General features: G+C 50.4%; 7 protein-coding genes across 7 annotated transcripts; 4 read left to right on the top strand and 3 right to left on the bottom strand.

The window, feature by feature from the left end:
• Positions 1 to 420: 420 nt before the first annotated feature.
• xlnD (beta-xylosidase XylA) lies at positions 421 to 2,851 on the top strand (the record flags this gene model as incomplete). The annotated part of the gene is made up of 2 exons (XM_058510014.1): positions 421 to 723; positions 779 to 2,851. The coding sequence occupies 2 exons, from the start codon at positions 421 to 423 to the stop codon at positions 2,849 to 2,851; spliced, it is 2,376 nt and encodes a 791-aa protein (XP_058375550.1).
• A 204-nt stretch (positions 2,852 to 3,055) lies between these two features.
• N7446_001264 (phosphatidylinositol N-acetylglucosaminyltransferase subunit A/GPI3) lies at positions 3,056 to 5,023 on the bottom strand. Its single transcript, XM_058510013.1, has 5 exons — positions 4,909 to 5,023; positions 4,819 to 4,850; positions 4,732 to 4,766; positions 4,288 to 4,676; positions 3,056 to 4,240 (listed from the first exon to the last, which is right to left on the bottom strand). Exons 1-5 carry the CDS (start codon positions 4,923 to 4,925, stop codon positions 3,247 to 3,249), a joined length of 1,467 nt encoding a protein of 488 aa, XP_058375549.1. The 5' UTR covers positions 4,926 to 5,023; the 3' UTR covers positions 3,056 to 3,246.
• Positions 5,024 to 5,199: 176 nt separating this feature from the next.
• On the top strand, positions 5,200 to 7,648 carry N7446_001263 (putative ATP-dependent RNA helicase DBP6; the record flags this gene model as incomplete). The annotated part of the gene is made up of 2 exons (XM_058510012.1): positions 5,200 to 6,539; positions 6,589 to 7,648. 2 exons carry the CDS (start codon positions 5,200 to 5,202, stop codon positions 7,646 to 7,648), a joined length of 2,400 nt encoding a protein of 799 aa, XP_058375548.1.
• Positions 7,649 to 8,103: 455 nt separating this feature from the next.
• On the top strand, positions 8,104 to 8,466 carry N7446_001262 (uncharacterized protein; the record flags this gene model as incomplete). The annotated part of the gene is made up of 1 exon (XM_058510011.1): positions 8,104 to 8,466. One exon carries the CDS (start codon positions 8,104 to 8,106, stop codon positions 8,464 to 8,466), a length of 363 nt encoding a protein of 120 aa, XP_058375547.1.
• Positions 8,467 to 8,538: 72 nt separating this feature from the next.
• Positions 8,539 to 8,935, top strand: N7446_001261 (uncharacterized protein; the record flags this gene model as incomplete). The annotated part of the gene is made up of 2 exons (XM_058510010.1): positions 8,539 to 8,754; positions 8,783 to 8,935. 2 exons carry the CDS (start codon positions 8,539 to 8,541, stop codon positions 8,933 to 8,935), a joined length of 369 nt encoding a protein of 122 aa, XP_058375546.1.
• Positions 8,936 to 9,152: 217 nt separating this feature from the next.
• Positions 9,153 to 9,833, bottom strand: N7446_001260 (uncharacterized protein; the record flags this gene model as incomplete). The annotated part of the gene is made up of 2 exons (XM_058510009.1): positions 9,153 to 9,686; positions 9,741 to 9,833. 2 exons carry the CDS (start codon positions 9,831 to 9,833, stop codon positions 9,153 to 9,155), a joined length of 627 nt encoding a protein of 208 aa, XP_058375545.1.
• Positions 9,834 to 10,556: 723 nt separating this feature from the next.
• Positions 10,557 to 11,382, bottom strand: N7446_001259 (ADP-ribosylation factor family protein; the record flags this gene model as incomplete). The annotated part of the gene is made up of 2 exons (XM_058510008.1): positions 10,557 to 11,278; positions 11,334 to 11,382. 2 exons carry the CDS (start codon positions 11,380 to 11,382, stop codon positions 10,557 to 10,559), a joined length of 771 nt encoding a protein of 256 aa, XP_058375544.1.
• Between the last annotated feature and the right edge of the window lie 5 nt (positions 11,383 to 11,387).

The raw sequence follows: 11,387 nt of genomic DNA, 5'->3' as shown, positions 1-11,387 counted from the left end.
CATATCTACAGCTTCAGGCTAAATTCGCAGATAATTTGCCAAGAATATTTTCATTTCCGTTATACTTCCAAGACTCGGATGGCTTGAATGGCTTGGGATGGCTTACGCCGAGACGGTAGGCTAAATCTTACGTTAATCGGCAAGGAGCTTTCCCGATACAACTATGGGATGTTAGGCAGATGCAAACAGAACTCATTTGGACACTTTCACATTTTCACAACACTTCAGGCTAAACACCTGCACGACTCGCAACGAACTCGGCGAAACCCCGCGTGAACAACCCCAGGCTAAACCTCGGGGGATCGACTGTTGCTTGCCCGATTGGGCTGTGTGGGGGTGAGCTCCGGCTATAGATCTGTTATAGCCGGCGACGTATAACTTGAAGCTGCTGCCGGGCTGTTGATCAAAACATCACTCAATATGAAGTCGGTGTTCTCCTTACTGGCCTTTGCGCCCACCGCGCTGGCGCAGGCTCAAACAAGCTATGTCGACTACAACACCGAGCCTCAGCCCAATTTGACTCCTCAGACGGTGGCTACTATTGATCTCTCTTTCCCCGACTGCTCCAATGGTCCATTGAGCAAAACTCTGGTCTGCGACTCGTCTGCCAGGCCTCATGACCGCGCTGCTGCCTTGGTAACGCTGTTCAATTTTGAAGAGTTAGTTAATAGCACTGGGAACAACATACCTGCGATTCCTCGGCTGGGATTACCGCGGTATCAGGTATGAGTGAAGCTCTCCAAAAGTTATTAGAAATTTTAATGTTAATTGATTACAGGTATGGTCTGAAGCTCTCCACGGATTAGACAGAGCGAATTTTACCCACTCTGATGAGTACAGCTGGGCAACTTCTTTCCCATCTCCCATCCTCAGCATGGCTGCCCTGAATCGGACCTTGATCAACCAGATCGGTGACATCATCTCCACCCAAGGTCGCGCTCTGAACAACGTGGGTCGATATGGGTTGGATGTCTATGCGCCCAATATCAACACCTTCCGTCATCCGGTCTGGGGTCGTGGTCAAGAAACTCCCAGTGAAGACGTATTCCTCGCGTCCGCATACGCCTACGAATACATCACCGGAATTCAGGGAGGCGTGGACCCTGAGCACCTGAAGTTGGTCGCAACCGCAAAGCATTATGCGGGTTATGACATTGAGAACTGGGACAACCACTCTCGTCTCGGAAACGACATGAACATTACGCAGCAAGATCTAGCCGAATACTACACTCCACAATTCGTCACTGCTGTCCGAGATGCTCGGGTACACAGTGTCATGTCTTCATACAATGCTGTCAATGGTGTACCAAGCTCGGCCAACTCTTTCCTGCTTCAGACGCTCCTCCGTGACAGCTGGAACTTTGTCGAGGATGGTTACGTCTCTTCGGACTGCGACGCTGTGTACAACGTCTTCAATCCCCATGAGTACGCTGGGAATGTGTCTAGCGCCGCAGCAGACTCAATCCGTGCTGGTACTGATATTGATTGTGGTACTTCATATCAGTACTACCTCAATGAGTCCTTCGCCCAGGGCGAGATCTCTCGCAGTGAAATTGAGCGTGGCGTTATTCGTCTGTATTCCAACCTGGCCAGCTTGGGATACTTTGATGGTAAGGACAGCAAGTATCGGAACCTTGATTGGTCCGACGTTGTCAAAACCGACGCCTTGAACATCTCGTACGAGGCTGCAGTAGAGAGCATTGTTCTTCTCAAGAATGACGGCACTCTGCCACTGTCCAAGAACACCAGCAGTGTTGCTTTGATTGGGCCATGGGCGAACTTCACTCAAGGGCTTGTCGGCAATTACTTTGATGCTGCAAATGCCCCATACCTGACCACACCGCTCGCCGCACTGCAGCAATCGAGTCTCGACGTCAACTATGCTTTTGGCACCAACATCTCCTCACACACTACAGATGACTTTGAGGCTGCCATCGCCGCTGCGAAGAAGTCAGATGTCATTGTTTTCGCTGGTGGAATCGATAACACTGTCGAAGCTGAAGGCTTGGACCGCATGAACATCACTTGGCCTGGTAACCAGCTTGATCTCATCAAACAGTTGAGCCAGCTAGGCAAGCCCTTGATTGTTCTGCAGATGGGCGGTGGCCAAGTCGACTCGTCGTCTCTAGAGGCCAACAAAAATGTCAACGCCCTTGTGTGGGGCGGTTATCCTGGACAGTCCGGTGGTCTTGCATTGCTGGATATCATTACCGGCAAGCGAGCACCCGCTGGCCGTCTGACAGTAACCCAGTATCCCGCCAAGTATGCCACGCAGTTCCCGGCTACCGATATGAACCTGCGCCCCAGCGGCGACAACCCAGGCCAGACCTACAAGTGGTACACAGGAAAGCCCGTGTATGAGTTCGGACATGGACTGTTCTACACTAAATTCAAGGTATCTCTCGCACGCTCCCGATCGACCAGTAACGGAACCGCCTTCGACATAGTCAAGCTTCTGTCACGATCCCACGCTGGCTATAATGTGGCTGAGCAACTCCCTTTCATGAACTATACCGTCGATGTTACCAACGCGGGCAGTCTCCTTTCAGATTACACTGCCATGGCATTTGTGAACACAACTGCCGGGCCAAGCCCTTACCCCAACAAGTGGCTTGTCGGTTTTGATCGTCTCGGCTCTATCAAACCTCACGGCTCTCAGACCATGTCGATCCCAATCTCGCTGGACAATGTCGCTAGAACAGATGAATCCGGCAACCGCATTGTTTATCCCGGGAGATATGAGCTTGCGCTGAACAATGAGCGCTCTGCTGTGATGTCCTTTACTTTGACTGGTAACGCAACGACTATTGCTAGCTGGCCCAAGGAAGAGCAGCAGGTTTCTCCTGCATAGATCTGGCTATCATAATTATTGAATTAGAAATAAACTCGTCCTCTTAACGCAGATATATAAAGCTATTTACTATACTATCATGCTGTATCTACATATACAATTTACAATCTTGCTGCTCATTTATGCTGTGTTACCCGAAAGACTGGCGTTTGACCTTTTGATATCCATAACAGTATCTCTACTATGAGTAAAGTTCCAGGAAACGGGATAGAGTCTTTGGATTCGTGTATATATTATGTAGTATATAAATTTGGACTGGGATAGCTATGTACAAAGAAGTTCACCGCCCTCAAAGGTTCAAGCGATCTGTCAGTGGAAAGGGTGTTCGAAGCAAGCGGAGCAGAAGTGGTTGCAATAATGGTCGACAAAATAGAATCAATGCTGACCCTCCGGTCTCATCGAAGAACCCGAGAAGTGTTGGAGTCGCGGGATTTGGGCGCAGGTGGCTTCCTGGGCCAGCTTCGGGCGATATCAATATTGGCACGGGGGAACCACATCTCAAGGAAAACGTAGATCAGGAAGTCGATCACAACGCAAAGGCAAAACAGCTTTCCGGCCCAGACACCACAGCCGTAATATCGCTTCAACCGATCAATGAGTGCGAAACTACGAACGCGATCACCGCTCGCTTCCCAGCCCTGGCCAGGATAGTATCCATAAAACTCCTCTGGGCTGATGTCACCAATGATTCCTTCATATACGCGCTCCGTGCGCTCGGCCACATCCCGCCAGGAATACATCATTTTCACTTGGTCGTGGAATCGGTCGGTTCGCACTCGATTCGAGCGTAAAGCCGAAATCGCTTTGCTGGTTGCAAGAACGATATCATCTTCTTCCGGTTTGGCAAACGTTGTCATGTGCTGGGGCAATACTTCCGGGATACCGCCGACCCGGGTACACACCACGTAAAGACCGCAACTGGCAGCTTCGACAATGACTGTCCCGAACGCTTCCGTCAAACTCGGGTGGAGGTAAATGTCACCTCGCACCATTACATCTCGAACCTCCTCGTGTCGTACTGAGCCCAGTAGCTCAACTTTGTCTTGCAGCACGTTGCGTTCTAGCATCTGCTCCAAGTCGATTGCTTTGGGACCTGATCCTGCAATGATAAAGCGGGTGTTGGGATTCGAAGCAAGAATGCGCGGAATAGCGGCAATAAGTAGATCTGTGCCCTTGTTGTAAAAGAGGCGAGAGATGACTACAATTGTAATTGGGTCGTCGGGGCCAATTGGCCGCGGGGATAGTGGAGGATCCGGTGGTGAGCTCAGGGTCTGATCTGGCGGACGGGTGGTGTGTGATAAAGGACAGAAGTTCTCTGCCACAACGGCATTTGGGATAACTGATACCATCAACGGGTCCAGTGAAGCTCGAAGAACTGTGTTCTCCTTGCTGCGACTTGTTAGTAGGATATCACAGCAAATCCAAGGAATACCCACCAGGTATGGCTAACGCAGATTGCATGATCAACATCACTCAATGTGAACTTGAGTAGCTTATTGGTAAGAATAGAAGCTGCGTCGGCAAATCCGAACAGGGAATGATCTGTGAAGACGGTCCGCAGACCCATGGTGCGCGCATGAAGGATAGCTTCTCCACAGAAGCTACTCAAACTGGCGTGTCCGTGTACAATATCGATCTCTTCTCGAATGACTATATTTCGAAATATGGGGAAGAATGAGAAAACGGTAGGGAATGTTGTTTCGCGGTAGATAACGAAGAAGGGAACGTGGTAGATCTTCAGTCCATTGGTGAGGTAACGGACTCCGGTGCGTCCTTTGTATGCATGTGTAATGACAATGACTTTGTGTCCTCGGTCGATAAGTTTCTAAAAAGCGATTAGAATGACGATAGATGAGAATGCGACGAGGCCGAGCGCTTACGGACGACAGTTGGTAGATGTGACTTTCAATTCCACCTATCCAAATTAGTTATTGCACCAAAAGCATCGGACCACCTGAAACACATACCTGACTGTGGGAAGAAGAAGTCACTGACCATACTACAGCCACCAGAAGCAATGTTAGCAAGTCATTGCGATTCAATGGAGCGGTACTGACGCAATGTTATACGGCATCGTGATTGTGGTTCTCGGATTCAGAACCCCGAGACGTCAATTTTCCTCTTTGTAGCAGCTTCCTTTCCATGGCTAACAGATCTCACTGCTGCTCAAAGTCGCATTCATTGCAAGTTGTCGCCAAAGGAGAAGCTGTTGTTGACTCCCGTCGATAAGAACAGCGGTAAGCGGGGCGGTGGTGCTATTTTGCTTTCTGCCGGCATAAAAGATTCAGAGAAAAGGAATTTGTTCCCCACGCATTCAGCAACTGCAACAGTCGCAGATTTTCGGAATAATGGCCGGCCACAAGACGAGGGAGTCCTCGAAAGGCGATGTGGACCCAAATTCCGCCAAATCTCACAAGCGAAAGAGAGATCAGAATGTCCCCCAGGTCGCCACCTCTCCCACGCCGACGAAAAAGCATAAGAAGCGCGAAAGCTTGTCAACCGAACAGTCAACCGAGCACGATGATGGCAGCACCAAAAAGCGCAAGCGACTCAAGGATGCTCTCCAGGGAGAAGATTCCCCGCAAACGTCCAAGAAAGAAAGTGCTATCTCGGCAAACCGCAGCAAAGAGAGTACTACAGACTCGCGTCACGATGTCAGTGAAACGGGAAAGAAGTCGAAGAGCGGCAAGCGAAAGAGCACTAGCGAGAGCGACAAATTGGATGATGAGGTTGCACCTGTAAATGCAGATAGCGACGATGAGGAGGTGGAAGCCAAACCCAAAACATCCAAGAACAAGCACTCGGGTATTCTGTCGAAATTCGAGCGCACCAAAACTGTCGCCAGCTCCAAATCCAAGAAGCCCGAGCCTGAAACTGTCGAAGATGAGACGCCTGTTGTGGAACCCGTCTTTGCACAGGGCCTCGAGCCATTGCCGCAGCCTGAAAATCCCCCAGAGCTAGAGCAACTCCCAACTTATTCCTCTCTACCTCCCTGGCTGGCAAACCCTCTACGGAAGTCGGCCGACGTCAGATCCGAGTTCTCCGAATTGGGGATCAAGCCAGACCTTCTCAAAATTCTCCAACAGCATGACTACAAAGAAGCATTCGCTGTACAGTCCACTGTTATTCCCCTGCTTCTTCAAGGCGAGCAGAACCACCCTGGCGATCTCTGTATTTCTGCAGCCACTGGATCTGGAAAAACACTTTCCTATGTCCTTCCATTGGTCACTGCTCTAACGCCACGACCTGCCTCGAGACTAAGGGGTTTGATTGTAGTTCCCACCCGAGAACTGGTGAAGCAAGCCCGTGAAGCCTGTGAACTTTGTGCTACGGGATCGCGACTTCATATTGGAAGCGCAGTGGGCAATGTGGCCATCAAAGATGAACAGAAGCAATTGATGCGAGTGGACCAGGTTTACAATCCAGCCATTCAACAGCAACAACGGGATGGACTGGTAGGGAATGACTGGATGAACCTGAGCCTTGAAAATTGTGTCAGCGAAGCAGTCGACTCAAATGGTTCTCTTCCTGGTTACATCCAACGATCAGAGCCCAACGTTGACATTCTTATTTGTACCCCTGGCCGTCTAGTTGACCACATTCGTTACACTAAAGGCTTCACATTGCAGCATCTAGAATGGCTCGTGATTGATGAGGCTGATCGTCTCTTGAACGAAAGTTTCCAAGAGTGGGTTGATGTCATTATGCACTCGTTAGACAGCCGACAGGCGCCAGAGACCTTCGGCCCTGGCGGCAAACTTCTATCGGAGCTTGGACTTTCTATTGAAGCCAAGCCACCTAGAAAAGGTGATTCTGAGTGCAACAATGACTCGCGATATCTCGAAGCTCAATTCGTTGCGCCTTGCCAACCCTAAGATGATTATCATCGGGTCCGAAGATGCTTCAAACGAGGAAGACCTATCTGCCACTCATCCCGATGCTCACTTCGCCTTGCCACCAACCTTGTCCGAACACATTGTTCAAGTCGGCGACGGATCTCTCAAACCGCTTTACCTGCTGCGTCTCCTTCTATCTCACATTGATCTTAGCGGAGATCTTGCTTCCAACGTTTCTGATTCATCCGACTCTGACAGCACCAGCTCCGATGACACCAGCGATGACGATACTAGCTCCGATGAATCGTCCGATGATGACACTTCCTCTTCTGGATCTGATTCGGAATCCGAGTCTGACTCTGACTCCGACTCTGATTCGTCGTCTGATTCCGATTCTTCAGACGAGTCTTCGGACGCTGACTCGGAATCTGATGCCATGGACCTGGTGCCTGAGTCGACGCGCAAGACTGTCTTGATCTTCACCAAATCATCAGAATCTGCCTCACGTCTCTCACGCCTCATCTCGCTTTTACACCCACCACTGGCTAAGCGTGTAGGAACAATCATCAAATCTAACAAGTCTTCTGCATCTCGCAAGACCCTGACGGCTTACCGCCAAGGCCGTATCTCGGTCATCGTGGCCACCGACCGTGCTTCTCGCGGTCTTGATCTCCACTCTCTAACTCATGTTGTCAACTACGACATCCCAACAAGTGTTACTACCTATGTCCATCGAGTGGGACGTACCGCACGTGCTGGCCGGGCAGGTTCGGCGTGGTCTCTGGTTGCTCATCGCGAAGGTCGCTGGTTTGCCAACGAAATTGCTGCTAGTGTGGATGGCCGGATTACACGTACCTCAAACATCGATCGTGTCCAGATCAAGCCGGACTCACTCGGCTCGCTCAAGCCCAAGTACGCGAAGGCCTTGGACAAGCTTGAGAAGGAGGTTAAACGCGGCTAGTCAAATGCAGCGGAACACGTTGAGATCTGGATTGTATTTTACAATTTGTTAGTGGTCTGCATTTCAAGCGGTCTATCTTTGTACCATAATATCGAGTAACAAATGCTCTGCAAGCTCACTGAATCACGCATAACGCTTTCTTCTTTACTTTTTTATTTTTACTTTGCTATTTTACTGCTTCCAACCTCCGTTTTTTACTCATCAGTTCTTCCAATCTTCACTTCGTCTTATTGCCTTTCACCTCTTCGACAATCAGTGCTTCCAATCCTCACTTCTACGACAATCACATCTTCAACTTTGATCTTGTCGATTTTAATTCTTCCACTCCCGTCTGCTTCGGCTTTCCACATCTTCCACCTCTTCCAGTCCTATCTTCCTTCGCTTTACGACCCCATCCACTCCTGCACCGCAACACCAATACCAACCTCTATCTCTGTCTCACAGCTGCGCGGATCATGGATTCAGCCACAGACGACGACGAAGCAGTGGCTCCATCAGGCAGCCAAACAAACCTGAGTAGGAAAACTTTGCTTCGCGATACAGATGACATAGGCATTCACGGCGACGGCGAAAGCACATGCAGCAGCGATGAAACATATTCCGGCCCCCGTGAGAAATTCCTCTTCAACGAGGTAATCGACTCCCAGAAGCCAAGCGATGCTCCCACAAGCAGTATTCCCCCTGCGGAACAGGACATGAATCAACCCAGTGCTGAGTGGACCCGCATCTGTGCCAAGATACTCAGGCAGGATCGCAACGCTGCAAATAGCCACCTGATGCAAGATGCAATCAATCTGGAGCAACTGCGAGGATCATGAAAGTCAAACCCTGTTGCGACTGGACTAGTAGCTGCTGCTACTAGTGGCTTGACAGATGTTCAAGCGATAACAATGGGTCTGATGACACAGCTGCCAAGTCTTCCCGAGGCACTTGTTTCAGCGCTATTGAAAATAAAAACCAACACAGATTCTATGGCAGTCAGAGATGCACTGCGGTTTATCAGAGGTGTTGACGCATACGGAACCGACATTGCGAATGCAGGAGAGAGCCCTTCCACCGCGCACCACAATGCTCTACTCAAAGAGTTCGCAGCTGATATCCCAATGGTCAGCGAGGCCTCCTCAATTACAGCAGTTGGTAGCATCAGCTGAGTGCTTGGCCAAGGATAGCTCTATTGACCACCGCATTATCCTGCCGCAGGTCACACAGGAGCCACCGGTGGATACCACAGCCGAGGACGAGGAGATTGCTCTTCTATTGTATGAGCAACTCAAGAAGCGCTGCTAAGTGTTTCTGTTACGCGGCTTTCTATTATGCGGGCAATGAATTTTATTGAGAACTGTCGTTCGACCAGTGCTTGAGAACATGCGGAAGATCAGATAGTTAATGAAATGTTTTCTCAGGCTTACTGAATACTACAGTAGGAATGAACAATAATAGTACAGTATCGCATGGCGTTATAACATCAATGGGAAAACCAGCTTCCGCATCATCAAGGCGTAGCTTAGTGCTTTCTCTGCTGTCCCTTGTCTCGTTTAGTGCCGGGCTCATACTTCCACTCCCGGCTCAGAGTCTCAGCAGACTCAGGCACCATCTCTTCAGCAGCACGAGAAGCCTTGTCACCCCGGGTGCCACTCACGTCAGCCTCTTCCCGTTCGAGACCGCGCTGGTCGGGGAACCGGCGCTCAATATCTCGATCCTGAGCAGAGGCACCCACACCCTCCAAACCGGCGGTTTGCTTCTTGCGACCATGCTGGCCATCGTGCCTGAGCTCGACGCTGGTTTGACCTTGTAGGGGCTTGCCGAGGCCTTGGTCGACATCTGCTGAGGTCGAGCCCATTAGGGTGTCTGCTGCAGACGTGTATGTGGGCTCCTTGTCGGATCCACCGTACACATTGGGGTTGTTTGCCTGTCCGCCGGCTTCCGAGACGGGGTTCGCTGTGTAGGAGCTGCTTGCAGGCGCGGTACCTTGAGGGTGAGCTTCCGCGTGGAATTCGGAACGCTGGTCGGCTTCGCTGACCTTGCGACCGGGTTGGTGCTATATATGATGTCAGTTCTATGTCTTCTGTGACGATTATTGAGGTTTACATACACCCTTGGTGGTAATAGGGCCTCCTGGTGGCACAGAGGGCTTGAAGCCCTGCTTGGGGTTGTTGGCGGAATCGATATCCTGGAGAGTACTCATTGTGCAATTAAAGGTTGGAAGATGCTTTTTTTGATGATTGGGAAGATTGACTGAATTGTTAAACCTAAGCATGTACTGTCACCAATTTATACGTGCTCTGGTATACTTCATCCTGGAACCCAGGAGTGACGTCAAGGCACTGATCTCATCAGTATACTACGTAGCCCTGTACAGTGGCAATACTCGATACCTGTATTATTAACCTGCAAAGTTATCTCGGAGTCATATAAGTTACAGACCTGTTTCATTGCTGTCAAGTCAATGTAGGGTTATCAATACGTGACATCAAAAAGTGGAACTTCGCAAAGGCGATGGCAACTCCGGCTTCAGATTGGCTGGATCTCGCCCCGGTGACTCCTTGATCTTGTTCTTATAAGGGTCAGATTCTTGTTGCTTCGGATTACTTCATTCGGTGAATATCATCGACCGAAAACGTGGCTATATTTCATGTCTGGCGGGCAACTCCTTTCGCTGCGAAGCACTGGGACTCCTCAGAAATCACCCCTGAAGATATAACGACGTGTATCGCTGGTGTTTCACCAAGACTAGGCCCTACAGGTCTATTCGGAATGCTAGCACAATATGACAGATATCTTGATATTGAAGAAATCTCATTGGTATATTAACAGAAAATGTAATCATTAACAAACGCCATAATGCATCTTAATATGCTGCGCCGGGCATAAATGCGCGGGAGTAGGAGCCCAATCTCCATGTCAAAAATCAACGCATCACCGGGGGCCGACCCTCCTTGTTCCATTTGACACGACTTTGCACCCACTCAACAGCAGCCTGGACGCCCGATCCGAGTAACGCGCTGACCGGCAGAACGCGACTGTCACGGACGCCGCCTCCTGTCTCTCCCTCAAACACCTTGCGGACCAGCCCTTCCTTGATGCGAACCACTTCAACACAGTCCTCGCGATCTTGTTTGTTTGCTAGCACTAGGATGGGAACGCCCGCGACGTCTGCATTTTGTAGGACCGATTCGAGTACCTGCCGGCATTCATCCAGGCGTCCGAACTCGCTGCTGGCCGCGTTGATTCCGACATTCTGTTCTGAAAAGGCTTCTGTACTTGTGCTTCCCCGTGTATTATTGCGCGCTGGCCCGGCCACCGAGCTTGCGCGCCGAGATGATGATAGCAGTCGTGTAATATCGGGGTCCTGTCCAACGTCGGTACTGTCGACCACGAAGATGATCGCGTGGCAACTACTGTAATAGCTCTGCCATAGACCGCGCATCGAGATCTGACCACCGACATCCCAAATCTTCAAGTTCATGTCCGGTAAAGGTATGGTTGAGACATTTTGGCCGACGGTGGGGACGGTCTTTCCGGGGTTAGGCGCGGGGGCGCCATCGGAACGGGGTTGATAGAGCGCTTTGATCTGGGACAGGAGAGTTGTTTTACCGGCGTTGTCTAGGCCAAGTAGCAAAACGGAGTATTCTGTTCAAGTCGAGAGATCAGTCGCGAGTCTTGCGATGGTAGTTGCAGGTCCTACCCTCTTTGCTGGTGGCGTATAAGTACAGCGACTTGGCCAGGTGGTACATGGTCG

This window comes from Penicillium canescens (assembly GCF_028828765.1).
Source record: "Penicillium canescens strain IBT 15451 chromosome Unknown utg000002l_segment0_segment0, whole genome shotgun sequence".
In the NCBI taxonomy this organism is placed as follows: Eukaryota; Fungi; Ascomycota; class Eurotiomycetes; order Eurotiales; family Aspergillaceae; genus Penicillium; species Penicillium canescens.
Note: the sequence above shows the minus strand (reverse complement) of the source record. Positions and strands in the feature narration are given on the sequence as shown.

Bases quoted from the DNA above. Each gene is read 5' to 3' on its own strand.
- N7446_001264 (XM_058510013.1), bottom strand. The intron at 4,677-4,731 runs GTAAGCGCTCGG...ATCGCTTTTTAG, and splicing joins ACATCTACCAACTGTCGTCC to AAACTTATCGACCGAGGACA. The intron at 4,241-4,287 runs GTGGGTATTCCT...AACAAGTCGCAG, and splicing joins ATCTGCGTTAGCCATACCTG to CAAGGAGAACACAGTTCTTC.